Source organism: Tenebrio molitor, chromosome 3, assembly GCF_963966145.1.
Source record: "Tenebrio molitor chromosome 3, icTenMoli1.1, whole genome shotgun sequence".
Lineage (NCBI taxonomy): Eukaryota > Metazoa > Arthropoda > Insecta > Coleoptera > Tenebrionidae > Tenebrio > Tenebrio molitor.
The window spans coordinates 27,396,417-27,424,106 of NC_091048.1; the positions used below are offsets into that span (position 1 = coordinate 27,396,417).

At 43.3% G+C, this 27,690-nt stretch overlaps 1 protein-coding gene across 7 annotated transcripts in view; it reads left to right on the top strand.

Annotated features, from left to right (window-relative positions):
- The window catches only part of Msp300 (Muscle-specific protein 300 kDa), an 88,138-nt gene that overhangs the window by 35,464 nt on the left and 24,984 nt on the right, over positions 1-27,690 (top strand). For 4 of the 7 annotated variants that reach the window (XM_069040566.1, XM_069040567.1, XM_069040570.1 and 1 more), the window contains 7 exons: positions 10-3,021; positions 6,687-6,992; positions 7,042-7,193; positions 10,862-11,672; positions 11,728-12,099; positions 12,153-12,413; positions 13,409-27,481. In XM_069040566.1, coding sequence (XP_068896667.1) covers positions 10-3,021; positions 6,687-6,992; positions 7,042-7,193; positions 10,862-11,672; positions 11,728-12,099; positions 12,153-12,413; positions 13,409-27,481 — 18,987 coding nt within the window. The other 3 variants (XM_069040572.1, XM_069040573.1, XM_069040571.1) reach the window with 2 other exon arrangements.

Below are 27,690 nucleotides of genomic sequence, written 5' to 3' on the forward strand. Positions count from 1 at the left end.
TCGTTCCAGGTGCAGTCTCATCTCAGCAACTTGACGTCTTCGGTTGCCGAGTTCGAAGAGAAGGAGAAGCACAGAGAGGGTTTGAAGGATTGGATCGTGAACCAGAAGAACGTGGTGGGTGAGTGGAAGAATCGCCCCACGAAGTTGAGGGCGGATGCTGCGAAACAGGAACTGAACAATATGAACGATTTGTTGGCGAATATCGACCAGCGTCGTACTGTCTTGGTGACGGAGTACGCCAGTCCGAAGAACGCAGCTTTGGAGAGGATGTTGGACGAGCTGGAGAATGATTTGTCGGCGACGATCGCCGCCAAGCACGCCAATCAAGACATCATGGACGAGTACAGACAAAATGTCCAAGTTATCAACAACTGGTTCGACAATTTGGTCAAGAGGATCGATGCCATTGACAAGGGATCTGGATTGAACTGTCAGCAGAAGCAAGCCGCGATTGTGGAGTTGCAAGCGGAGTTCGAAGACCAAGGACCTAAGAGAATGGACGAGGTGAAGAGATTCGCCGGCCAAGTGCTCGAATTTGTGAACAATCTAGACGCCCAACAAGTCGAAGAGCAAATGAAGTCGATCGAGCGGAGATACAACGATATCGGAAAGCGTCTCCAGAGGAAACTCCAGATCTTGGACATGACCCGCAAAGGAATCGACGACACTCGGAACGAGATCGAGCACGCGCGAGACTGGGTCAAAGACCGTTTGGTCGAGCTCCAAAGACCTCCTGCTCTAGGTTTCGAGAGTCGCAAAGCCGACGACAGACTGAACGCTCTGAAAGGATTGTTGAAGGAAGCCGACAACAAACTGGTCTTGAAAGAGACTCTGATGAAGCGCGTCGGCAACATGACCAACGAGCTGGAACCCCCAGAACAGCAGCAACTAGAATCAGCTCTGAAGAGTTTCGGAACGGAGCAAGAACAGCTGGTGGAGAAGATCAAATCGGAGCTGGAGCGCGTCAACGCCGCCGCCAACACCAGACGCAACCTGGAGCTGAACCTCGAGAAGGCCAAGGCTTGGTTGAAGGCCAAGAACGCGGAGATCCACAAGTTGAGCGGTTACCTGCCGCTGAAGTCGCGCCAAGTGGAGGAGGAGATCGCCCAGCACAAGCAGCACGAGAGCGAGATCAAAGAGTTCAGTGATGGTGATTTGAACGACTTGCTCAAGCTCGGCAATAGTGTTTTGAAGGAGTGCGACGAGAAGGACCGCGACAGACTCCAGGCTCTTCTGGATGAAGTTAAGGAGGAGTACGAGACTTTGAAGGGTGACTCCCAGCAGAAGATCAACGCGCTGAGTGATCTCCTGCAAGGTCGCAGACAATTCGAGAGCGACATCGACAAGTGCATCGATTGGTTGAAGCAAGCCGAGGTGGCCACGGCGTCAGACATCAGAGCCCCCAACATCGAAGTCCTCGAGGAGCAACTGGCCAAGTACGAAGTGTTGAACAACGAAGCCAAACGGGTGCAAGGCGACATCGACAAGATCTTCGAACAAGGCAAAGCTATCATTCCTACGATCAGCGAAACCGACAAATTTGGTCTGAACGAGACTCTCAACAACATGAGGGACAGACATGGCAGGATCTCGGCGCTGATCCAAGACAGAACCAATGCTCTTAAGCAAAACATCCAACAGTTGAAAGATGCACAGTCTAGAATCGCCGATAGCGTCCAGTTCGTCAACGAGATCCAGAACCAACTGAAGGAGTTGGCCAAACCGGTCGGGAGCAAAGTCGAAGACGTGCAGAATGTCCTCACCACTTACGAGAGAATCCTGGCTGACCTCAAGGCCAACAAAGCCAAGCTCGGAGACGTCCCAGCGTCGCACTCGGGCGAGTTGCAAAACGTTTTGGCCATCCAAGACGAACTGATCAAGTCCATCGAAGACCAGATCGCGCGTCTCCGTCAACTCCTTCTTCTGCGTGAGCAGTTCATCGCCTTGATCACCGAAATCATGACTTTCATCACCAAATACACCGAGATCGTGCGCGACATAGAGCGCACAGGAGGAACCGTCGAAGAGAAGATCAAGAAGTACGACGACGTGATCCTCAAGATTCAGGAGTGCGAAGCCATGCTGGCTTCGGCTGCCGACAAGGGCCAACAGATCGCGGCGGACTGTTCGGTGCAAGACCGCAACAGCATCACCGAACAGATACAGTCTTTGAAGCAGTCCCTGCAGAATCTGCGACGCGCTGTTGAGAAGCAAAGACAAGAACACGAGAACACCGCCGCTGAGCATCGCAAGCTCGCCGCGGAGCTCGAAGAGATTCTCGATTGGTTGCACTCGAACGAGGGCCTCGTCAGGTCGAGACCGCTGTTGAGTCGCGACGTCGCAAGCGTGGAGAAAGAGTTGGACAACCACCACCAGCTCGCCCAAAACGTCAACAACTACCTGGACAAGATCAAGAAGATTCAAGACGCGACGAGACACGACGACAGCATGCCAGGGTCGCTGTCGGAGCAACTCTCCGAAGCCAACTCGCTGCTGACGTCGCTCCCCCGCGAACTGGAAGAGCGCGAGAAGTATCTGCAGAGCAACAAGCAACTGCGCGAGGAGTACGCCAGGCTGAAGGAGAAGCTGAACGATTGGGTGAAAGAGGCGGACATTCGGCTGGCGAGTCACAAGGATGGAGTGGATTTTGAGAATATTTTGACGGATCTGGAAGAACACAAGATCTTCTTCAGCACCGAAGCGAACATGAAGGAGTTGGTTTCGCAGAATATACAACAAGCCGCCGACAAGATTTGGCCCAGTTTGACTCCGTACGAGCAGGAGGAGTTGAGCAGGGAACAACAGCATCACACTCAGTTGCTGAAGAACACGCTGAATTCGGCCAAGTCGCAGAGGGCGCAGCTGGAACAGGATGCCGAGATTTGGAAGGATTATTGCCAGACGCTGGATAAGGTGAAGGCGGTCATCGCGAGGACCAAGTTTACGGACGAGCCGGTCACCACTCTGGCGGGACTACATTTCAATATTCAGAAGATTTCGCACGCCATGAATGACATACAGGTGAGTTAGATTTTGATTTAAATGTTTTGGTTTCGTCTCAGAATTTGGCGGGAACGGGAGAAAGATGAGTCAAGTTTCTAAAAATTGTCAGAATTCTATTTTTACTTTCGATGAATACATTTCTACAATTGTGAATTATTAAATGTTTAGTTTTAATTTTAACAGTTTGTCAGAGTTATTTTTTTCTTGACGGGTTTTCGTTGTACAATTTTCAATTTTTAAATACCCTCAAAAACCTCTCAAAATTTGTTTTTTTTGCCTGTTGAAGGACAATTTCTTTGAAATTATGAATTAATAAGTTGTCAGTTCTCATCAAGTACGATTTCGCCAACTTACATTTTCAAAAAATACATTTTTCCCTCTCACTGGGACACAGCGGTTATTTTTCTTCTGTAAGCCAAAAATCTTTTAAAAATTAGAAAAATATGTATACTAATTTTGAAAATTGCCAATTTAGCTTTTTCTACTCCTACATATACTTAATTCATTTATTAGACATTTACTGTCTGTACTTTAATGATATTCATTAATATACAGATTTTTCAATAAGTTACAAGTTTATAACCAATAGAAATGCAAGATCACGGTAATATGCGGTCAATATCAAATATTGCCATGAGCATCTGACATATCTAAAATTTAATGGCTCGTACCGTAATTCTCATACTCATGTTTTAATAGCCATCTTAAATACTCGTTGCATAATATAAGTACTATTTTTTAACTTAGAAACTCATTAAAATTTGTATTTAACGAATTTAAAATCAGTTTAAACTTTAAAGTAGGCGTACGAGTATGTCATCCACATTGATAATTAATGAGTCAAGTATCTCACATGTGTCAAGGTTGTTTTTTATTAAAAAATGAATTCATCAATAAGCTCTGATTTGTTTTGTAAAATACAGGGTGTTTCAAAATTCGTGAATTCCGAATTCAGGGCGTGGTAGGGAAGGACCCAGCGGAGCTCGAAAAATACTTTGAAAAAAAAATTCGTTCTTCCTAAAGAAGATATAAGCACTTTAATTTTGTTCAAGACATAGCAGCCTTCATATCCACTGTGACAAAAGACTATTCTAGCTACGTTGCCGTTTCATTTTTAAGAAAAATTACAAAAATTTTAAAATTTGTTTACTCCAAAGTAAAGCTATTCTTCAAAAAATTGTTTTACGTTATTATTTTCCACAATCATCTACACCATAAATAACAATAAACACTGAACTTTTCAGCCTGTATTTGAAGAAAACGCACTTCAAACAGTGCACTTTCAGACCAATGTATCTTTGTGGGGGGAGTCCCGATTTTTTTTTATTTCCATATTTGGACTATTGAAGTGATTCCCTACAACGTTCTGAATTCGCAATTCGCGAATTTTGAGACACCCTGTATACTATTGAATTTGTAAGCTTTTCATTTTTATTTTCTTAGAAATTTCTTGAAAAGTTAGGAACTTCATTTACTTAAATTCTAATTGGGGACATTTTAAATGATTTTTTGTGCAAAACGAGCACTTCGCGTACCTAAAACAGGCCGCGAAATCCAATATCGCGGCGGTTGCTTTTAATGACGTTCGTTAAAGTAGACGCCATTTTAATATGTAGTTGATAAAAATCAAAGTTTCCACGTAAAACTGGCGTTTAGATTTTTCGGGTATGAAATTAGAAACTGCAGAATTTATAATACGTACTTTTTAACTCTGGAGGAAGCTGAAACATCACTACAATTCACTACAATTCTCTGCCGATATTTTTACAATAATTATTTACAAAATGAATTGTTTTATTTATGTCGTTTCCATAGCGACATGTACCTACCTAAACGAATGACAGTGAAGCAAATTTTGCTGGAATGAAAGGTTTTAGGGCGGTACAGTCTGGTCTTTGAGGGAATTTTGACAATTTTGGCAATTGTTTAAAAAAATGGACTTTATACAGTTGAATTACTAAATTGTTTAATTTACCATTTTTGTACAATATTATTATAAATGTTTTTGACATTGTAGTCGGCTGTGATGTCTATCTATGGCATAGATTTGCCGCCCCTTTTGAATCTGAATTGATCAATTTGACATTTGACAGCTCGCTCTTGTCACTCGGCAGTTTTCAGTAGTTTTCATTTTTAGAATGTAAATTAAGGTGTTTTGTGTAATCTAAAGCAGCAGAAGAGACATTTCAAGAATAGTTTCTGCAGGACAACGTTTGTGACCTTTTTTTTTGTTAAATTACATAATCTAAAAGCTTCATATTGTAATCACATTTGTTTTACTAATACGGGTACACTATGTATTGTAAGAAGTGGCAAATTTCTACAGCCCACGGCTATGTCAGTATTTATACCACGTGATTAGAAAAATGCCATCAAAGTTACCGATCAAAAATAAAAATCTCTTAACCAAATTCTTATTTGAAATGTCATTGTGTTGTCATTTGGTACGTTATTATAAAGCACCAAACAGTGAAATTTTACCTTTTACTATTTTATGGTTCTCCCTGTAAAAAAAATTACGTCTGAATTCTACTTCGTGATGGGCAAGTGACATTTCTCTAGTAACAATTACGTCAAGACACTCAGTTTTGATCACGTGGTAATAAATCTGTATTTATAATCTTGAGTTTTTTAAGTTTCCACTTAACAAGCTTGAAATTAGTTTCAGTCGAGATAATTTAATAGTTTCTTAAAAATAGGAAAGTAGGCGTCTGTCATCTACGTGTTGGTACTTATGCCATAAATAGACCAGTAAAGTTTTGACATTTGCCAAACTGTCATTCTCTTATTGTGAAAAAAAGTGACGTGCGACAGTTCTCAAAATGTTTCATTGAAGCATGGACGAAGCAGGTGACGATCCGAAGCGTTGCATCTTGTAAAAATAGCAAATCAGGATCAGGGTGTCAGATTTAAAATTATCGCCGGTGAACTGAATCCACTTGTGCGTATTTCAATAGATTACGACAGGAAATGAGATAATTTCGGTATTTATATAAAATTCCTGGTCGGCGTCACAAGTTTCACGTTTTATCGCCGGTTTACAATAATAATAAATATTTATTTGGAGCGCTGTAGAGAGTGAACAATCGGGGAAGAGTGGGTGAGCGATTATCGACCAGCTAACCCATTTCAAAGTTTTTGATTAACGAACTTGACTCTTAGGCAACCAAGAATTAAAGGTAAACAACCAGTGAATGTGTAATGATGTTATTCTATTTTTAAACCAGTGATATCACGTTCCTTACATCACTGATACAAGAATATGTGCATTTCATATGATGATGTGTGTACTAATTTCAAGGACACTTTCCCGCTAAAAATTGCCTTAATAGTAATAATATGCGTGAGGTCTGGCGACGGACGGGCGTCCTTAACAGTAGTTCTTTTGGTAAAAAGAGGAAAAGGCGTCAGTGTCGTTGGTCGCGGTTCGCTGGAGTGGAATCGATCGCGATTGCCAATCGAACTAATCGAGGTATTTGCTGATACCGGCGTTTTATAGTTTTTTTAATAAAGTCGCGTTAGCTTTCGGTGTTAAGGTAAACAGGAGAGGAGATAAGGTAAACTGTTTGCCATTTATATTAGGTAAGTCGGTCGATAAGCGTCTGCTGTGTTGGTCGCCCTTGGCGAAAGATGCACCGATCCGGCCTCGGCCAGCCTCCATCTCACGTTACCGCTTCTTTCAGAACCAGCAACTGGAACTGGACTTGCTCGTCGAGCGCGCCAACGAAATAACAAAGCAGGCAGACGAGCGTAACAGAGTCAAGACCCAGAGCCAGAGCGGCGAAGTGTCCGAAGAATGGTCCGCGCTGGTCGGCGATCTTGAGAGTCGCCGCGACACCCTCACCAAGCTGGCCCAGATCTGGGAGACGTTCGAGGGCCGTTGGCAGCACTTCGAGGGTCTCCTCTCGTCGGTGGAGGAACGGGCGAAGCACGTCGACGCCGTCGTCAGGAGCAAGGAACATGTGATCGCCACCAACAACGACATTCTGGTGAGTGGACGTCCCCGTTAGGTTCCCAATCTAGTGTGTCGGTCCGCAGGAACTGCGCTCCGAGGCGGAGTCCTTGGACAAGTTCAAAGACGAAGTGGTCGACTTGTCCCGGAACGTGCTGCTGTTCCTGAGGGAGTGCTCCAATACGTCGGCGACGGCCCTGGCGGACAAGCTCAAGCACTTGGAAGGGACGTACCAGAGGTGAGCGATCATCAGGTGGTCAATTGCACAATTTCAATTTTTACGGGTTTGCTACACTGACTCATAACTAGGTTAGCATAAATGACTTCTAAGTGGTAATAGTGTCTCGTGTTTAGGTTTAACCTTAAACTAAAAAAAAATGGTAAACAATCGGATTGTTGTTGTGTTTGGAGCGCTATGTTTAATTCTTGGGACAGGGCCAGACAGGCCCTGCAGCGGCGCACTTATTTTTTTCCGCTCTTTCATAAATTAACACCTTTTTGGATCACTTTTCGAAAATTTGCTAATTTTTTAAGTGGCCTTCACAATTTGCATTTTAAATATTTGTGCTTCTCCTCGCACCGTAGATAAGTGATTCTTTTATTAGTGGTTTCCTTCTTGTTGAATCTTTTAAACTTAAATTTTTTGAAACATTTCATTTTTTTTTTGACAAATACTCAACATTCAAATTATGTAATATTATCAACAAATGCGACCTGCTTGGTCGATAAGATTAAAATCTGATTATCAGTGGAAGTATTTCTTCTAGGAAACTCTGGATATTTATGCTTTGAATAAAAATGTTTCGAAAAATATTTAGGATTTTTAGTTCCTCCTCAACCACACACATTTTCCAAAATATGACATTCAAACCAATACAGGGTGACTTTGAAACTTGTGCAGATATTTTAACTACTGATAGATCTTCACAATGGGTAACGATTAAGCCAGAAATGCCCTATACATACAAATGTTGGTATTTTTTGAGAAAAAGGGGCAAAATTTTCCAAAAAAAAGTTTGGAAGCCACTGAATTTTATGAAAAAATGGGTCAAAAAAAAATATAGAACTTTTTTGTTGTCATTTAATTCCAAATTAAGTCACTTTGAAAAAACATCAACTTAACCTCAATTTAAATTACAAATGGCTTTCACCAACCTGGAGAAAACCGATATGGTTTTGATCTATGGTGAAGCCCGTGACATTCAGAGCTAGCACGGCAAATCTACGGTGAAAGGTTTCCTCGAAGAATACTTCCCAAATCCCAATACACGAAACTTTGTAAACGTTGTGCAGCATCTTCGTGATTTCGGGCGTTTCGAAATCAAAAAGCGCGATCTTGGTCGCCAACGAGAAAATTTTTTTCACGAAATTGAAAACCAGCCACGAACAAGTACTCAGCATCTTGCAGGTCATCTGAGAGTTTTTCAGTTTGTGGCTGCGAGTTCAAAACGCCCTTCAGGAAATTTGTCAAAACAGAGGAATTCTGAATCGAATTCGGCCTTTTTGGGCACGTCGTGCTGAAGCTTGCATTGCAAACTATATCAGGTGTTTTGAGTAGCTTCTTTGATGCTTTTACTCGCAATTACAGTCTTTTTACTTTGTTATTTAAGCCTTTGTTGTTTTTTGATATCCATATTAGATGTCAAAATGGTTGTCGACGCAGTTGGCCATGAGTATGCACACCGGTCTTTAGATTGAGTTACAAGAAAGTAACTAAATATCAATTTTGACAGTTTTAGGTTATGATCTAAAAGATCTAAAAGTGAGAAATAACAATTATTTATAATAATAATCAAATTCTCTGATGTTGCCAGATATTTTTTGGTTAGAAGCGTTATTTATTGAGTTAACGAATGTCTAAAAACAAGAACTCATAAGTGTTCGTTGAAATGTTCTTGACCTTGACGCTTTTTTGACAATTGAAATTAAACCAACTCTAAAATTACTATAAATGGCCGTACTGCCAACTTAAATTTGAATTTTCAGAGCCAATTGCGTCGACAACCACTTTGAAATCTAATATGTATAGTACTTTTTCTTTTTGGCTCCTTTGTCTTATAATTAGTTATTGTTGACTTGTTTTTGGGTTGTGAAATTGTTTTTCACTACCGCTTGCTGTAGAGGTTAATAATAATGATGAAATTTGATCAAGGTCAAATGCAATCTGTCACCTTTTAAACAAAATTTTATTAGCTAATTCAAACAGCTACAACAAACCTCCAGCAAAAGAAAAACCTTTTCTGCTGGTTCTTTTGTTGCCAGAACGGTAAACTTTTCACTTTCACTGTCCAAATATGCATTTTTGAATTTAGCTAGATCACATAAATCTTTAAAAATACGATATTTAAAATAGTATCGCGCGTTCAAATGAAATCCTGGGCTGGGAAGGCGTTGAAAACCGTCAATTGTTGTGCTTTTTTACAGCGTGGATTATTGGAGCATCTTGACAGCTAACCTAAAATTTAGAGCCAAAAAAAAGTTTTTTTTTTCTTAACAATGTTTTAGATTAAAAATAGAATAACTTAACGATTCATATTCTCGAAGCAAATATCTAAGGGCACCTTTTGCTGAAAACAAACATGTCCCGGTTAAACATAAGTAAAATGTCATTCGTGTCAAACGGCGGGAAATTCAAACTTTACACTGTTCTAAACGGTTTACTTTTTTCAACGCCTACTGAGCCCAGGATTTCATTTGAACGCGCGATACAAGCTCTATGGAAATTTAGACTGAAATTTTGTCAAGAACCGTTATTATTTTTGAACTGGATTTTTTGTTATTTTTTTTGCAAAATTTTGCAAATTTTTAATTTCCGTCCTAAACTTAGCAAGTTTTGTTTTTTAAATTATTAAAGGCAACCGTACATGCGTGACGAATAAATTTAATAATAATCGATTAAGAGTCGCCGTGTTTTTTCTTTGAAAGGAATTTTTTTTACTTAATTTAATGTTTTTAATCTAAATTTAAGTCTATGGATTTTAAAATCTTTCCGACAACGCAGATTTCAATTTTGTTTGTAAGAATTTGTGAAATAATTGTTAGTATCTTGAAAGATTAATTGCCTTAATAATCATAAAACATGATGAAGCACGCTTTGAACAAGTTGGCAACGCCGCATTGCAGCCATATGTAAATTCCATTCCTTAGTATAAACGTGATGATTCAAACTTCGGAATGAGCGATATCGCACTTTGGCACTTGAAATCTCGACCTAACCGGAACAGCCTGCATCGCCACCTGCCCCAATCGCCCCCACGCCACTGGGGCGCCAGTTATGCAACCTATCCGTGTTTTATGACACCATAAACGGTTCTAATCGTGCTATTCCTAGAGCTCTATTTTTATCAGATCGATTTAAAAAAAGTGCAACCGTCTCTCCCCGCGCCGCCCCCCAGATTCGTCGGAGTCTCGTCGCCTCGATTTATCAGATGCAACCGCTTCCGTCGGAAATTTTTTTATCGCTGGTGCGGTCCGCGAGCAAATGATCGAGAATTTCGTGCGAGTCCCGGTGCATGCGCGAGGAGGCGCCGCGACGCCGTCGCCGTTCCCTAAATTCAAATTTACACAACGTACGATAAAGTCGAACTGGATGGCTGGATAGTCCCTCCGCTCGGGTATTTCCTCTGCCTGGTACCGCATCTGACGCACGTGATATCATCACCCCCGGAATATTGTTCACCCGGAGTCCCGCACGAGGGTGAGAGTCGAGAAAGTGTCTTCGGTTGGTGTTGGTGAGCCGGAATTCGAGGTAACATCGCTATTCTCGTTTAGATCGAAATAGTTTCGACGCGTGTTATTTTGGCACACCCGAATATGTACCAGGTCGCGACTTAAAAATAGGCCAGTGCAAAAATAAAACTCGCAGCCATCACACCCAAAAACACGTTTCACGTTGTTGATTTTCAGGCTTTTGGAGAGCTTGGACGACAAGCGAAGGAAGACCGAAGACGATCTCAAGGAAATCGTCGAGGCTCTGGACAGTATAGTTCGGGAGAAGACCGACCTCAACAAGCTCAAGCTCGAGGTAGAGAGCTTTTACGTCTTCGACGCCGACCTCGTCAAGACCGAACAAGAGTTGAGGCAACTGCGAAACCGAGTCGAGTCTCGAAGCAGACACGCCAAAGACCTATCCTCGACGCTCAAAGACAAATACAACAAAGCCCAACAGCTGGTACCGTCGGACGTTGCCCAAGAACTGAACCAGTTGGAGCTTTTGACTGAAGCTATCGCGAGTGCCATGGATGAGAAGGATAGGGAATTTAAGAAGGCTCGGACCATCCGCACGGACTACCTCAACGACGTCGAAGACGTCCAGAGCTGGATCAAAGATGCGGAACTCAAAGTACAAGATCGTTCCGTCGAACCTCAACTCCTCCATGAACACCTCCAGCAGATCCAGTCCGAGATCGGTACGATCACCGATCGGCTGGAGAAACTGATCAAGAACGGAAAGGTCATCATCGAGAAGACGAAAGACGACGAGGAGAGGGAGTTGATCAGGTCGACGATGAACGACTTGGCCGATCAGCTGCAACAGGTGCGATCGTGGCTGGAAGAGAAGAGGCAACAAGTCGGGGAGACTCTGGACGCGTGGCAGCGCTTCCTGACGCTGTACCAGACCGTGATGGCGTGGGTCCAAGAGAAGAGAGTCTTCCTGAAGGATCCCTTGTACATCACAACTCTAACAGAAGCGCGACAAAGACTACACGATTATTCCGTAAGTATTGTGCTAGAGTTGTTGGGGCTTTTGATCGATTGCTTTTGTCGCGAAGAACGCTGTGAAGAGTTGCAAAGTCGCGAGCAAGAATCTGAGCGAGATGGCGAAGGAACTGGAACACATCGGAAGCGTGACCAGCGTGGGAGACCTCCCGGTCAAGATGGAGGAAGCCGAAGAAGCCAAAACGGAAGTCGAAGGTTTGATCCTGGAACGCAACGCCCTCTTGCAGGAGACGTCCGAAGAGTGGGAACAGTGCGAGAAGAAGATGAAGGACGTCCGCGGTTGGATCGAGAAAAGCACGACCGCGCTGGAGTCGCAGCAGAACAAGAAGAAACCGTTGAGGGACCAGCACGCCCTGTGCGAGAAGATGCTCTCCGACATCCAGATCCAAAAGACCAAGATCTCGCTGTCTGTGGAGAAACTCCAGGTGAGACGGCGCGTCCGGTGAGGCGGTAGTTGGGTTTGAACGTCAACTTTCAGTTGCACTTCCGTTCCGGGATCGGCGGCGACGCCCGCGTGACCCAATCCGCGCAGGACTTGCTCAAGGAGCTGGACGATCTGAACAGGACCATCAAGGAACAGAGCGGTAAGCTGGAGGCTGCCATTGCTCAAGTGGAGCAGTACCAGCTGGAGGTGCAGCAGTTGCGCCAGCAGATCGTCCAGGTGGAGCAGCAGCTGAGGGCGGCGATGGCCCCGACGCACTTGCCACACGACCGCGACCAAGCTGTCCGAGACCAACAGGTAGGTTTCCGTGTGTTCCCCCGATTAACGAGATTGGATTTATGGATGGAAGTGGCATGTACTGTGACGTCACCAACACCATCACGGGCAGTGGTGTGTGGATGTACACGTGACTAAGACTAACATGGCCACCTTCATCTCATATACCTTCGTACGCTCAAGCCGCACCGCAGCCGTAGTGAAGCCAAAATTTTTGATATCGAGGCAGTCAAGAGAACTCCCAACCAACTCCTTCACTGTATTAACCAAACGACGGCAAAATTGTTATTTGGAAACATTTTGATGAAATCTGATCAGGAGAAGGCGCTGCAGAGGTGATTGAGGCGTCCATCAAGGTGTTTCCACCCCCCTCTCCTCGAGGCAGCTGGGGATTGTGTTTGTTTTGGTTTCGGGCTCTTTTCTATTGGTTTATTACGCTTCATTTACCGCTTTTACCGCTTCTTTACCATCAACTGCTTAGTTAAACGCTTGAGTTTCACCACCATCTTGTTTATTTCGTATATTATATTTGTGTTCACTCTCTTCCTCATACCACACGGTTGTTGGGTGCTGTCCACTCATCTTAGTTAGCATCACTTAGTAGCTTGACCATCTCTCTCGGTCTGGGTGAGCCAGAAAGCGAACACAATCTTGATTTATGTTTGATTGTTTCTCACGGAGCGTTTTTGTTTTTGTTCTTTTTATCATTATTGCTGCACTCCCGTCTCTCCCCCGGTGTAGGCGTGCAGAGATCGTGTGCGTGCCTTGCAGAACAAAATGGCGGCTCGCAACGAGCGAATCAAACTGATTCTGCAAAGGGGCGTGCCGGACTCGGAACCGCTCGACACCTAACCGAACCGACGCTCCCTCCCCCGATCACGTCCCACCACCTGACCTAGACCTTGAACACCTAAAACGACGTGCGTTTCAGCCACCATCTTGCATCGCGCGAAATCTATCCACACTCATGTGAGACGCGTTTATACTGATTTGTTGCATTGTTGCTGCGTAAACAGGCGCGGATCGAGGCCTTCCGGCAAAGGATCGATGTCCTCACCGGCAAGATCCAACTCGTGGATCCCTATTACGTCCAACCCACCTCCCTACTCGGGATTTCGTACGCGGACATTACCGCCGGACGGTCCAAATCGCAAGAACGCCGATCCGAATCACGCGAACCTAAACTGGAGACTACCGAAACGCAAGTTGTTGAGACTAAAATCGCACCACCGGTCGCACCCGAACCGGAACTCGTCACCAAAGCACCCAGGAGAAGTCGATCCCCGCGCAGAAGAGACGACAAACCCAAACCGGAACCCCAACTCGAAGAGATCAAAGAGACCCCGGCTGTCAAGCTGACCGAAGAAAGACTCCATCTCAAGCCGGAACCCGTCCAGCCTCGGGGACGCTCCCCGAGTCCCATGTGGGAACCGGGTTCCACCACTTACGCCGAGATTCTGCGAGGCCAGTACGGTGCTCAACCGTCAGAGGAACTCGCCGTCCCGGTCGGGCAAGAACCCGAGCCGCAACCGCTCCCGGAAGAGAAGAAAGAGGTTCCAAAAGCGGAACCCGAACCGGAAACCGTCAGCGTTCCTCAAGTGCAACCCCAGTACAACTTCATTCCGGCTCAGCAGAACTGGAACCAGTACTCCCAGACGCACTACCAGTACGCCATCCCGACAGAACAAGGGTTCTACCCCCACCAACAAGGCGGGATCTTCGACTACATCCAGCCGATTCCGGAAATGGTCAATTTCATAGCTTCGGGTCAGCAACTGATGGGTTCCGGTTTGGGGACTTACTTGTACCCGGAACAATACAGCCAACACTACCAACCGACCGTGATCACTCAAGTGACTCACTACGAAAATTATCGGCCTCCGTCGGTGCCGGCAGCGGCACCGGTCGAGGAGGCCCCCCAGCTTCCGCCCCCGAGAACGGAAGAGACCGATTCGAGTCCGAAGAAGGAGGAAGCTCCGGTCGAGGGTAGGGTTGATGCCGGGGGTCACTTCTCCTACGCCCAGATTTTGTCTCAAGGACTCGCCGCCAAACCTCTCCAGCCATCCAGTGCAGCGGCAACGACGACGAATCGACAAGCTCCGCGACGCAAGTCTCCGACGCATGGACGCGAGTCCAAGCTACAGGACGAAACGAAGTCGACGGAGTCCCAATCGCACCCAGTTACCAAGGAGTCGCTCCCTGATGTTGTTAACAAGCAACAGAAAAAGACACAAAAGAAACGATACGGACGCATCGATACTAGAGAAGTTCCATCAGATGGTCATCAAGGAGAGCTCGTCGCAACGATGAGTGATGACGATGCTGATGAATCTCCCAGTGTACAAGACTTGAAATCGTTTAGTGATGTAGATAGTAATGTTCCCCAAGATACAGATAAGAAACGAAAAAGTAAGAAGCAGAAAGGTAAATCTGACGACGACGAGATCGACAAGGCGCTCAAAGAGATCGCCATCGCCGATCAGAAGACGGAAGGCGAAGAGAAAGCCAGCAAGAAGAACAAGTCGCATGTTAAGCAGATCACCGTGGTGAAGACCACCACGGAAACTGTCATCGAAAACCCTAAACGGAAAATTATTCAAGAGACTAAAGTCAAAACTGTGACAGAATTACCAGCTGAAGATAAAAAAGCGAAATCTAAGAAGAAGAAGGCGACGAAGCCTGCAGATGATGTCGATAAAGAAAATGTGACAGTTGAAGAAAAGACGGATCAAGAGACGAAAGAAGAACCTGTCAAAAAGAAGAGGCCGTATAAGAAGTCAGACACCGTGATAGAAATGACTGAAGTTACTAGTGAGGAGGCACCGGAAGGTGAAGAGATTCCGACCAAACCAAAGAAGAAGTCTAGATCGAAACACAAACCTAGTCTTGAACAACCACTTCGCAAAGACGTGGAAGTTGAGGGTAGTCCAGTGACGACACCCGAAGAAACGGAACCAAAATTAGAAGATAAAACCAAGCCGAAGAAGAAATCTAGGAAATCTAAACCGAAAGAACCTGCGAAGACAGAAGACATCAAAACGGTTGTTGATGTTCTTGAAGCGGCGGATATTCGTTCGGATGAAGTGAGCGAAGCGCCTGCAGAAGAAGTGGAAACTGTCGCTTCGGTGCCAGAAGAACCAAAGGTTGAAGATATTAAGAGCAAATCGAAGAAGAAGGCGAAAAAGTCCAAGTCTAAAGACGAAATACAAGTTGTTGAACAGCAGGTGGAAGATGTGATTATTGTGGCGAAAGTGGAAGAGGAGGCGCTTGAAGTTGAGAAGCAAACGCTTCCAGATGGAGAGACTGTTGTTACGCCAGAAGAAGTGGAGACGAAAGTCGAAGACGTGAAGAGTAAATCGAAAAAGAGATCGAAGAAGCCTAAACAGAAGAGTGAATCTGAGACTGGTGAACAAAAACCGGAGATTAAAGATGAGACTGAGGTACCGGAAGTTGTTTCTGATGAGATTCAGAAAGAGGGTAAATCGAAGAAGAAGCACAAGAAGCATAAACCAAAAGAAGACGTAATTTCTGATTTTGTGGAAGAGAAAGTAGAGGGAAACAAAGAGAGTGTAGAAAGTGTCACTGATGCTTTTATTACCACTGAGAAGACTGAGAGTGAGGATGTTGTTGTGATTAAATCGAAGAAGAAGTCGAAAAAATCAAAATCAAAAGAAGATATTTCAAAGACTGAGAGTAGTCGTGAGACGTTTATTGGTGTTGAGAAATCTGTAGAGATTCCATCCGATACGAAAATAGAAGTGAAAGAAGAGACAGAAGTTGTTGAGAAACCTAAAAAGAAGTCCAAAAAATCTAAACCGAAGGATTCTGAAGATGTAGAAAAAACTACTGTACCACTTGAAGAAAGCAAAATTAGTGAAGAATCTAGAGGATTCGTTTCAGAAGTCGAAGAAACTTTGGTATCGCCAGTTGAAACCCAAGTTCAAAAGACTGAGTCCGTTACAGAAACGGTTGTCGTCGAACAAACTGACGGAAGAGTGGAGGAACAGATCACCACAGAAAGAACAGAAAGTGTTAAGAAAGAAACGGAAGAGACAGTTGTAACTGACATTCAAGAAAGCGTTACAAAAGAGACAGAGGAATCGGTTTCAGAAATTAAAGATGATCTTCATGAGGTTATTGGTGAGAAAGTTGAAACAACGGAAGAAATAGTATCTTTGCAAAGTACGAGTGAGCCGTTTGTGATTATTTCGCAACAAATCGAGACTGTAGAGACCGAAACGATTCCACAAGAAATTGAAGAGTCTGCCTTTGAAGACGTTAGTGTTAAGTCTAAGAGAAAATCTAAAAAGACGAAGGTTCAAACGGATGAGTTTATAACTAAGGAAAAAGCTTCTGGTGGTGAAGAGCCAAAACCGATGACAACAGATGAAACGGTACAAAAGAGTAAAAAGAAGTCTAAGAAAGGTAAATCTAAGGAAGAAATACCGATTGTGTCATCTTCATATATTCCGGTGGAGGAAAGTGTTGAGAAGCAACAACTTCCTGAGGAAAGTGATGCTAAACCTTCCGCTGAAGAAGTAGTAGAAGTCGAGACCACTAAAATATTGCCACAAGATTCTTTGCAAACGTTCATTAACAACGAAATATCGCATTCGATTGTAACAACATCCGAGAAAGAGGTTTCGATCAAAGAACCGGAAGAAATAGTTCCAAAAGCTAAAGACAAAAAGTCCAAGAAAAAGAAACAGAAAAAAGAAGAGACAGAAGGTTCTACAACTGTGAAAAAAACCAAAACGACAACCACCGCCGTAACAAGTATTACAAAAACACCAGTTATAACTGAAACTGTTTCTCTATCGAAGCCGATCATGTCTACTCAAGAAATAAAGAGCAGCGCGAGTGAAGAACAAAGAGAAATTTCTGATATAACTAAAGACGTAAGTCAAGAAACCACACAAACTACAGAGTCTGATGTAGCAATCGGCCCAATAAATAAAATTGTGATGATAACACACGAAGAAGTCCGGATGAAACCTGTGGTTTCTTTGAAAATGGAATTTGTGGAAACTCCAATTGAAGCGACGCATTTTATTGAAGAAGGAATACACGAAGACAAAACTGTGGCGGAAACAACAGAGACAGACGAGGAGAAATTGAAACAGATGGAGATTAAAGAAGTTGAGACTTCTACGACTGACGATGAGAAACTCATTCAGAAGTTGAGTACCACTGAAACAACCACAACTGAGTCGACTGTTGTAACAAGTTCAACAACAAAAGAACAAAAAACCTCAGCGGTAACAAGTGAAACAACTGTAACTACAACAGAAGAAGAAACTCCAACTTTAACTAAATCGGATTCTGGTATTGACACATTGTCTGAAACTTGGACAACTGAGGCTGAATTTTCAGAAATATTCGACACAAAATCTTCAGAAATGCAAACCCCAGCTGAAACTCCTCTGACAGAAGATTTCACATTTGACGCTCCAGAATCTGAAGCACCCTTACGTATTGTAACTAACGCGACTGAAACTGTAACCACTGAAAAGGTATCCACAGAAGCTGCTCCTCTCGAAACAACGACTCTCGAAACAACGACTGTTACCGAAATTTTACCTTCTGAAACCACTGTTGAAACTCTACCAGCTGAAACTATATCAACTGAAACTCCAATAACTGGAGCTCTACCAACTGAAACTCCACGAACTAAAACTCCACCAACAGAAACCATATCAATTGAAACTACAACAACTAAAACTAAGCCAAGTGAAACTATATCAACTGAAACTCCAACGCTTGAAACCATGCCAACTGAAACTTCATCAACTGCAACTGCACGAACTAAAACTCCACCAGCTGAAACCGTATCAATTGAAACTACAACAACTGAAACTCTGTCAAATGAAACTCTGCCACCTGAAACTATATCTACTGAAACTCCAACAGCTGAAACCTTACCAACTGAAACTTCATCAATTGCAACTCTACCAACTGAAACTGCACGTGACACCTTTACTGACACTTTTGAAGTAGAACAAGTAATATTCGGTTCAGTGCAAGAACGTCCTAGCCAGAAAATTGCTGAAAGTCAGGCTAGGAAGAAGAAAGATAAAAAGAAAAAAGCTTCCGAACCTGAACAATTTACCACCGAAGAATTGGAAGCTTGCAAAGTTTTCGAAGAAAAACTGAAGAAGAAAAAGAAGCGACAAGGAATTCCTTTGGAATTTTTGCTCGAATCGCAACCTAGCACCGAATCAAGCGACAAAATCAAGTCACCAATTGACAGCCCTCAAACGTCAACAACAAGGCAAGAATCTGTCGATTTTGAAGTTAGTAATATCGAAGACGTCATGAATGTCTTGTCGGGCAAAGAAAATGTGAAAATTGAAAGTGGATCAGTCAGTGAAGTTGAAAAAGAACGACCGGAAGTTCAGACTTTGCCTGTTGACACTAGTGAAAAGAGTGAAGAAAGACCAAAAGAAAGTGTGGAACGAGTGGAACCTGTTTCCGAAGGAAAACCGGTTTATAAAGGTTTGCCTATTGATGAGACAATTGACATTCTCGATACATTAGAACAACCGATTGTGCTTTCAGACGAAGAAGTCAATGACGCAGATACAGTTAAAGAGAAACATAAGAAAAAGAAGAAGAAATCTAAAGCTACTAAGGAAATAGAAAAACCACAAACTGTGGAAGATACAAGCGCAGAAGTGACCACTTCTGTAACTGAAAGCGTTACTGGTGTTGATGTCGATGAAACAAAATCGCTCTCATCTTGGGCGAGTATTGTTGGTTCTAAGACACCTCCGCAAAGGGTAGAAGAAGAGTCAACAGTGACTGAGCTCACCGCTCCAAAATCTGAAACTATTATTAAAGAAATCGACAGTAAGCCAGATACAGAGAAGAAATCTAAAAAGAAGAAGAACAAAAAGAAGCAAGTCGAGAGCGAAGAACCGTTCGTAGAACAACCTCCACCTGAAGAATCTTGTCCACTTAAGGTGGAAAACGAGCCAAAGGTAGAGCAACCGGAAGCTGAAACTGCAACAGAGCAGATAGCTGAGGTAGTTGAAGAAGCAGAAGATTCTTCAAAGTCTAAAAAGAAGAAGAGCAAGAAGCATAAACACAAAAAAGAGGTCGACGATGCTAAAGTTGAAGAGCCACAAATTGATAAGCCATTTATTGAAGAACCACAAGTAGAACCGGGAAAGAAGGATAAAAAGAAGAAACGCAAAGAGAAATTTATCGTGCAAGAAGCGGAACTAGTTGAAGATAAACAGGAAGACTCGAAGCCTAAACGAAAGACCAGCAAGAAGGAAAAAACTGTCTCTTTCGAGGAACACCCACAAATAATTAGTTTCGAAGAAGAAACACCTGTCGATGAGACGCTGTCTCCATCTACGTCGGAGATTACTAAACTTTTGGAAAGTACATCCGAAAATCTCGTAGGTGAAGAATTCATATTCATACCAAATGTCATGGCGGATAATATTGTGGATCTGATACCTGAAAAATCACCATCAGAGCAACTAATCGAAGGGGAAAAGAAAGCTTCTGTAGCGGAAGAACAATGGGTGAAACTCGAAAAACCTTCACAGGAGGCCAAAACGGATCTTTGGCTTGACGTGGTGGACGAAACCACGGTCGCACTCGATGAAGAAAAACAAGGAGTTTCAGAGAAAGAGAGTCTAGTTCCAAAAGGAGAATCGGATGATGTGGTTACAGTACCAGAGGACTCGGAAAAACCGACTTATAAAGCAATTCCGAGAGATGACTCGAAGGATATTTGGATACAAGTTTTCGAGGACGATCCGAATGTATTTTCTGAGGAAGACCTTGAAAAAGTAAAACTAGTACGAAATGAAGAATATTTCGTAGAACCAGCTGAACAAAAAGAGATAAAACAGGAAATTCAAGAAAGTGATGCAAAGGAAGTTGAAGAAAAACCGGAGCAGAAGATTGTAGAAATAAGGGAAGAGGAGTTAATTAAAGATGCACCAAAACCAGCGACAGCACTTGAAGAAAAACCTAAAGAAGTTGATTCAGCTAAAGAAGAAATATCACAACAAGACCAAGGTCTACTTCTGGATGATTCATCAATATCTTTTGACAAATCAACTCATAATATAACTTTGGAAAGAGAGAAATTTGTTTCTGAAGAAAGTGTAGTACCGGACAAGAAGGAAATCGAAGCGGATAAAACACCAAAAGTAGCAAAAACTGAAGAAAAACCACAACCACAAGAAAAAGTTGTGTACAAAGGTTTACCGATTGATGCCAGCACAGATTTGTGGATTGATGTTTTAGACGAACCGATGGAATTTTCGGATGATGAGGAAATTGAAAAGCCAACTGAAGAGATAAAAGCTGTTGAGAAAAAAGAGGAGTTGCAAGAACCGGAAAAAGTGACTGCAGTTACTGCAGAAGACGATAAGTTGACACAAGAATCAACAAAATTGGAACTGGAGAAAGAAGAAACTGTTCCAGTTGTAGAAGAATCGACAAAACCAGTAGAAAAACCGGCTTACAAGGGATTGCCATTGGATCAGTCAAGTGAGCTTTGGATGGACATTTTAGACGAACCTATGGTCTTCTCTGATGATGACGATGAATTACCAGAACTAGTACGAACTGAAGAAGTACAACCAGCCGAACAGAAGGTAGAAGAGATAAAACAGGAAACAAAAGAAAGTCAAGTAAAGGAAGTTGAAGATGTTGTGGCAGCAGTTGTAGAAAAACCGGAACAGAAAATAGTTGAAACAAAAGAAGAAACGAAGGAGGAGTTAATTAAAGGTTCACCAAAAGTCGACGACAAAGTGACTCACAAAGTAATTTCGGAGTTTATCGAAAGAGAGAGATCGATAATTGAAGAGTCACCTGTTAAGGTAGAACCCGTGACAGAACAACAAAAGATAATTGAACCAGAGAAAGTGCAAAAAGTTGAGGAGAAACCCGAAGAGAAGGTTGCTTACAAAGGGCTACCAGTCGATGCCACCACAGACTTGTGGATGGACGTGTTGGATGAACCTATGGAGTTTTCAGATGAAGAAGACGTAAAACGACCAGAAGAATTGAAGGAAAAAGAAGTTGTTTCAGTTCAGTCCGTCGAGAGTAAACCGGCAATGCCAGAACTTATCGAAAAAGAAAAGTCTGTGGAGAAACCTGAGGAGAAGGTTGCTTATAAAGGGCTACCAATCGATGCCAGCACAGACATGTGGATTGATGTATTGGATGAACCTATGGAGTTTTCAGATGAAGAAGACGAGAAACGACCAGAAGAGTTGGGAGAAAAAGAAGTTGTTTCAGCTCAGTCAGTTGAGAGTAAAGCAGCAACGTTGGAATTTATCGAGAAAGAAAAGCCTACAGTTGACAGTGCTAAACCGGCGGTACCAGCTTACAAAGGACTGCCCATAGATGATTCGAGTGATTTGTGGATGAATGTTTTGGACGAGGAGATGGTGTTTTCGGATGAAGATACAGAACAACCAATTCAACAAATCGAAGAAACTACAAAACCGGAAACTGAAGCAATGAAAACTCAGGAAACTGTTGAATCAAAATCGATAACTGAAGACATCGAAGCATTCAAGGAAGACATCAAATTGGAAGTTTCTCAGAAAACTAGTGAAGTTCTTGAAACGGAAAAGAGTCTTGAACTACCAGAAGTACCAACTGAAGAAATCGTGATTGAAGAGACTTACCCGATAAAAATACTGTCAGCTGACGAAAGCTTGGAACGTATCATTCACACACCGGAGTTCTGGTCGACTGACGAAAGCGAACAGAAAATTCTCTCAGAGGTTGAGAGCGAATCAACGATCTTGACTGACGACGAAAGTGCTCCAAAACAGCAACCATTCATTGTAGAACCTGACTTGCTCAAATATGACGTGATCGGACAGATGAAAGCAGAAACAGAATATTACATCGATCGATCATTAGAAGACAAAGAATTGCCAGAAGAGACCAAAGAAATCACCGTCGAAGAACCTGACAGGAACTTTTTGTGCGCCTTCGTAGACGACAACATCACACGTTACGACATTGTGTCTCTGATGAAAGCCGAAAGTGACTATTACATCAATACTCAACAAATAGAACCAGAAGTGAAAGAAGATACAAACAAATCTATGGAATATCTCTTTTTGGATTTCCCCAAATACGACATCATCTACTTGCTTAATGCAGAAATTGCTTGGTACGAACAAAAAGCCAAAGTTGTGGAACCAGAAATTGTGGAAAATGTAGAAGAGAGTATTCCGGAAGAACAAAAAGTGAAAGTTGAAGAAGAGATCGTAGAAGAACCAAAGGAAAAAGTTGAAGCAACCATCACAGAAGAACCAAAGGAAAAAGTTGAAGAAATCATCACAGAAAAACCAAAGGAAAAAGTTGAAGAAATCATCACAGAAGAACCTAAAATATCGCAAAAATCGCAGGATATTCTTTTGGAATTCATTAGTCAAGAAAAGTTATCTTCTCCGGTACCTCAGATAGATGAATCTGTCGTGTTACGTTCAGAACCAGTTACAGATCTTGACGAACCTGTGACAGATCTAGATGATCCAGCTTTAGATTTGCCGAAGATGCAGGAACCGGAAATCGTAGAAGATGTAATTACTACAGATTTAGATCATCCTTATGCGATTCAGACAGAAGCACTAGTAAGTGGTACTCTCCAAGAACAACAAACAGTCTCAGAAGAAGTGATCACGCAGAAAACAGAAGTGCTCACAGAGGAAGATGTGATACCTGCGGAAATATCAAAAGAGGTTGTTACACAACAATCAGAAAAAGAACCTGTTTTAGTTCACTCAGACGAAGAAGTAGAAAAGGAGCCTCAAGAAACAGAAAGTTTTGTAACGCAACAAATAGACGAAATAGTGCAGCCTTTAGACCAACCAGAACATGTTGAGGAAGTTATTGAAGACGAAAAGTCAATAGTTACAGTTGCTGTGGAAGAAGAACCTACAGTTGCTGTGGAAGAAGAACCTACAGTTGCTGTGGAAGAAGAACCAACAGTAGAAGTACCGGCGGTAACACCCAAAGCAGAAGAAGTGGTAGAAGTTTCAGTGGAAAAAGTAGAAAAGAAAGCACCACCAAGTAGGAGACCATACGAAGCACCTGACGAAATACCCGAAGTCTCGTTGTTAGAACTGGCAGAAGCTGAAGAACTGATCCTTCCGTGCAAGGACACGAGACCATCACAGTTCGAAGCCATCTTGGCAAAAGCCACCGAATTTGTACCAAAACTGGAACAATCGCGTCTCAATCCGAACGCAGCAGAATTCATTCCGGGTTCGGAGCAAAGAACACAATATGTAGAGTTCACACCAGAATTCAAAGAGGAAGAATCGGAATTCGACGAGAGCTCCACTCAGATGTGGAGTTACGGCGAGAGAATTTACAACGACATCGTGGACAGCCAACAAGACTCAGGATTTATTACGTCGGAACCTCAAAGCAGCGTGTGGGCCGAAGAAGTCACACCTCAACCGCGAGAAGACACCGAGAAATTCATCGAGGCGGAAAAGGAAGATTCTTCAGAGAAAATCACCGAAGAGAAAGAGGATATTGAGAGTCTGTTGCCCAAAGAGTTAGTGACTGAAGTCAGTGCAGAAGTGGAGGAACAGGTCACCGAGGAATCGACAAAACCGAAAAAGTCACCCAAGAAACGCAAAGGAAAATCTCCGAGACCTCCGTCGAAGGAAGGACGTGTTGAAAGTTCGGTTTCCGCACCAGCACCTGTAAACGTGTGGGAAAACTTGATGAAAGGTGACAAAACCTACGCCGAAGTGGTTGCCACAAAACTGACATCGTCGGAATCGGACGATGCTGAGTGCGTTAAAGAATCAATCGAGCCCAAAACTGAAGAGGTTCCTCCCAAGCCGCCGGTAGAAATTCGAGTCATCGAACCGTCGGAAGTGACTGTGGATTACACAACTGACAAAGACGGTTTCAAAGAATTCATTCCGCGAAGATCACGCTCGCGATCCCGTTCGAAACATCGAGAATCAGAACCTCAACCTCAACCACTGTCCGAAGACGAAAGTATCGATGAGAAGAAGTCTAAACGGAAGAGCAGAAGGCGCCACAAGTCATCAACAGACGACACCGAAGATAAACCGGTTGAAGTGGTGGAAACTGTTGAAGTGAAGGAACAACAGGAAGAAGAAGTGGTGGCCGTAGAAGAAGAAAAACCGGTGGAAACAACAAAGAAACAAAAGAAGAAGAAAAAGAGTAAGCCAGTTCAGGATGATGTGGACAAAACAGAGACGCAAGAAGCAAGACCTGAAACTACAAGTGATGAAGTTTCGGACGAAGGTCTACAACTGAAGACTTACGCTGATATTGTGACTGGTAGAAGCAGAGATGCATCACCAGTTGGGTTTGGGGATCAGCACGAGGAAGATGTGACAACTGTGGATTTGCAAGAAGAAGTGAAAAATGTAATAGAGCAGGATGTAGCTCAAGAAGTTGTGGAAACTGAGGTTGTGGAAAAGATTGTTGAAGAGTTGACACCACAAGTGGATGCTGTTAAGTCTAAGAGAAAATCTAGAAAACGCGAGAGATCTCCCAACACATCCGAATCTTCTGAGAGTTTCGTCTTTGTGCAACAAGAACCTGAACAGATCGAAGCGACCACTGAAACAACGAAACCAACAACTGAACCTCAACACAAGACTTACGCAAAAATCGTTGCTGCTTCGACTAGAAGTCGTGAACCGTCACCAACTCCTATACCCACCGAAGTACCCAAGAAACCTGTAGAAGTTCACATACAAGTGGTGGGAGAACCTGAACACAAACCGGAACCACTTCCAGTAGACGAAGAGGGTTTCATGACGATGATGACGAAAAAAGAGCGTCGAGCTAGGTCGCGATCGCGATCAAAAACTAGATCTGAACCACCAAAAGTCGACAGTCACGCCTTTTTGGAAAACGAGAGACAACACGAAACCAAAATGAAGAGTTGGGCGTCAATTGTGGCAACCAAAGGCGAACCCCGACGAGAAGTAGAAGTGAAACCGGTGGAAGAAGAAAGAATCGTCGAGGCTCCTAGAGTCGAAGAGATCAAAACGGAAATTAAACCTGTCAAGGGTAAGAAGAAGGAAAAGAAGGAAGTGCCCGAGAAGTCTTCTGGAATTTTTGGTGGTTTTATATCGTCGGTTAAGAGTGTTTTGGGTGGTTCGAAGAGCAAAGAGTCGACACCGGAAGCAACGGAGAAAGTGCACGAAAGTGTAGAACATAAGAAGAAGAAGAAACACAAGAAAGGAAAGGCGGATAAGGAAGTGAAATCTGAAGATAAAGACCAAGAAGAAGTGAAACGTGAAGATAAAGTGCAAGACGAAGTGAAACAAGTGGTAACAGAAGTGAAGCCTGAAGATAAAGCAGAGGAGAGAGAAGAAAAACAAGTGTCTTCAGAAGTGATAGTGACTGAAGAGCCAAAAGGCGAAGAAATAAAATCTGAGGAGGTAGTACAACAAAGTGTTCCAGAAGAAATTAAATCGGCACCGGAAGTGACGGTGATTGAAGAAATTAAAGATTTGGGCAAGGTTGAAGAACAAAGAGTATTAGAAACTTCAGAAAGCGAAAGTGTCTTTGAAAAAGTGGAACCAGAGGAAGTAGAGAAAATTCAAACTGGAGAAGAAGAAATTTCTAAAGTGGTAGATCAAGAAGTGAAGCCTGAAGAAAAAATTGAAGATAAAGTTGAAGAACCAGAAATTTCCACAGAAGACATAGCTGTTTTTGAAATCGAGAAAGAAGTCGCCGTTCACGAACCAACACCAGATCAAGACATTTTGGTTGTTGAAAAGGAAACTACACCTCCAAAAACTGAAGACATCGCAATTTCTGAGACAGTGCCGCACCAAGTACCTCATTCTTCCGCAGACAAACGTTTAATTTCGGAATTTATCGAACGCGAACAATCGTATACACCTGACGAACCTAAAACTCCCGAATCACCTGTCGAAAAACGCGGTAGTTTCCTTAACACCCTCATTTCTAAAGTGACAAGTCCGAAATCGGACGATAAGAAGAAGAAGAAGTCTAAAAAAGAGGAAACACACGTGGAGGAAAAACCGGAAGGTGAAGGTAAAGGTAAAAAGAAGAAACGCAAAGAGAAGAAAGGAGAGAAAATGCATGTTGAGACCAAAGACGATGACGTTAAGCTGCCTGACGATGTTAAGGCAAAAACTGATGATACTCAAGCCAAAAGCGAAGATATTAAAGAAGTTGATGTTAAGACTATCGAGGAAGAGAAAGAAGTAGAGTCTCAGATCAAAGATATTCGACCAGAAAGTGTTGAAGTTAAAACTGATGATATTAAACCTGTCGACGCGTTTGAGAAGAGATTTGATGCAGCATTTGAGATGGCGGTGGAAGAAGTAGAACTCGCCAAAGAAAAGCTGACCGAACTGACTCCAAGCGAAGAAGTCAAGATGGTCAGAGAAGAAGAATCGAAGAAAAAGAAGAAAGAAAAGAAGACCAAGCGACAGAAATCTTCTGATTCCGAAACCGGCCCAGAGGTCGAGAAACACGGCGTCTTCGAAACGATCGTGGCGAAAATATCCGAAGTGTTCTCGCACAAGAAATCGGACGATCTGATCTTGAGTCCCGAAGAAGTGCTGGCCGTCAATCTGAACCTGGACGGCCCCTTCTGGCTCGACAAGTCGCTGTACGACGAAGCCGAAGAGAACTACCAGCTCGATCTGGCCAAGAAGAAGACCGCACAAGCCGAAGACGTCGCCCCGAGCAGATCCGACGACTCGCCGGACAAAGACCGCGACCGCGACTCCGACAGCTCGAGCGGGCGCGGTTCGCCGCGACCCTCTCGCCAAAACGGCGACATCCACGGCGCCGCTCCGCCCGGCGAGTACCGCATGTACTCCCTGCCGGGCGGCGTCGGCGGCTGGAAAGATCGCAGCACCTACCTAGAGCCGGAACCCGTCGCGAAAATCAAAACCGCCGACGAGCACCTGCGGGCGGCCAAACACCTATCCGAGAGTATCGCGGAAGATGTGATCGCGGAATCCTCCCAAACTCCTCCTCTAGGGCCTCCAATGCAGCCAACGATATCGACAGGCGTTGTCGACAGACCACCAGGAGGTGACAATCAACTCAAGAAGGTGAAATATTGTGTGTTTATTTAGGGTGTCGTTTTAAGTGCATGGCTGCTTGTGTTTATTTTTGGTAATTAATAAAAGTACGATAATAATTGTTGCATTGTCGAGTCTTGGGTTTAGTAGGCGTGTGTCTGTCTTTTGATTAACGGTTTTGACATTCGACGCTTTATTAATTTTGATTGGACGCTGGTTCGTGTCAAGATTCGGCGATC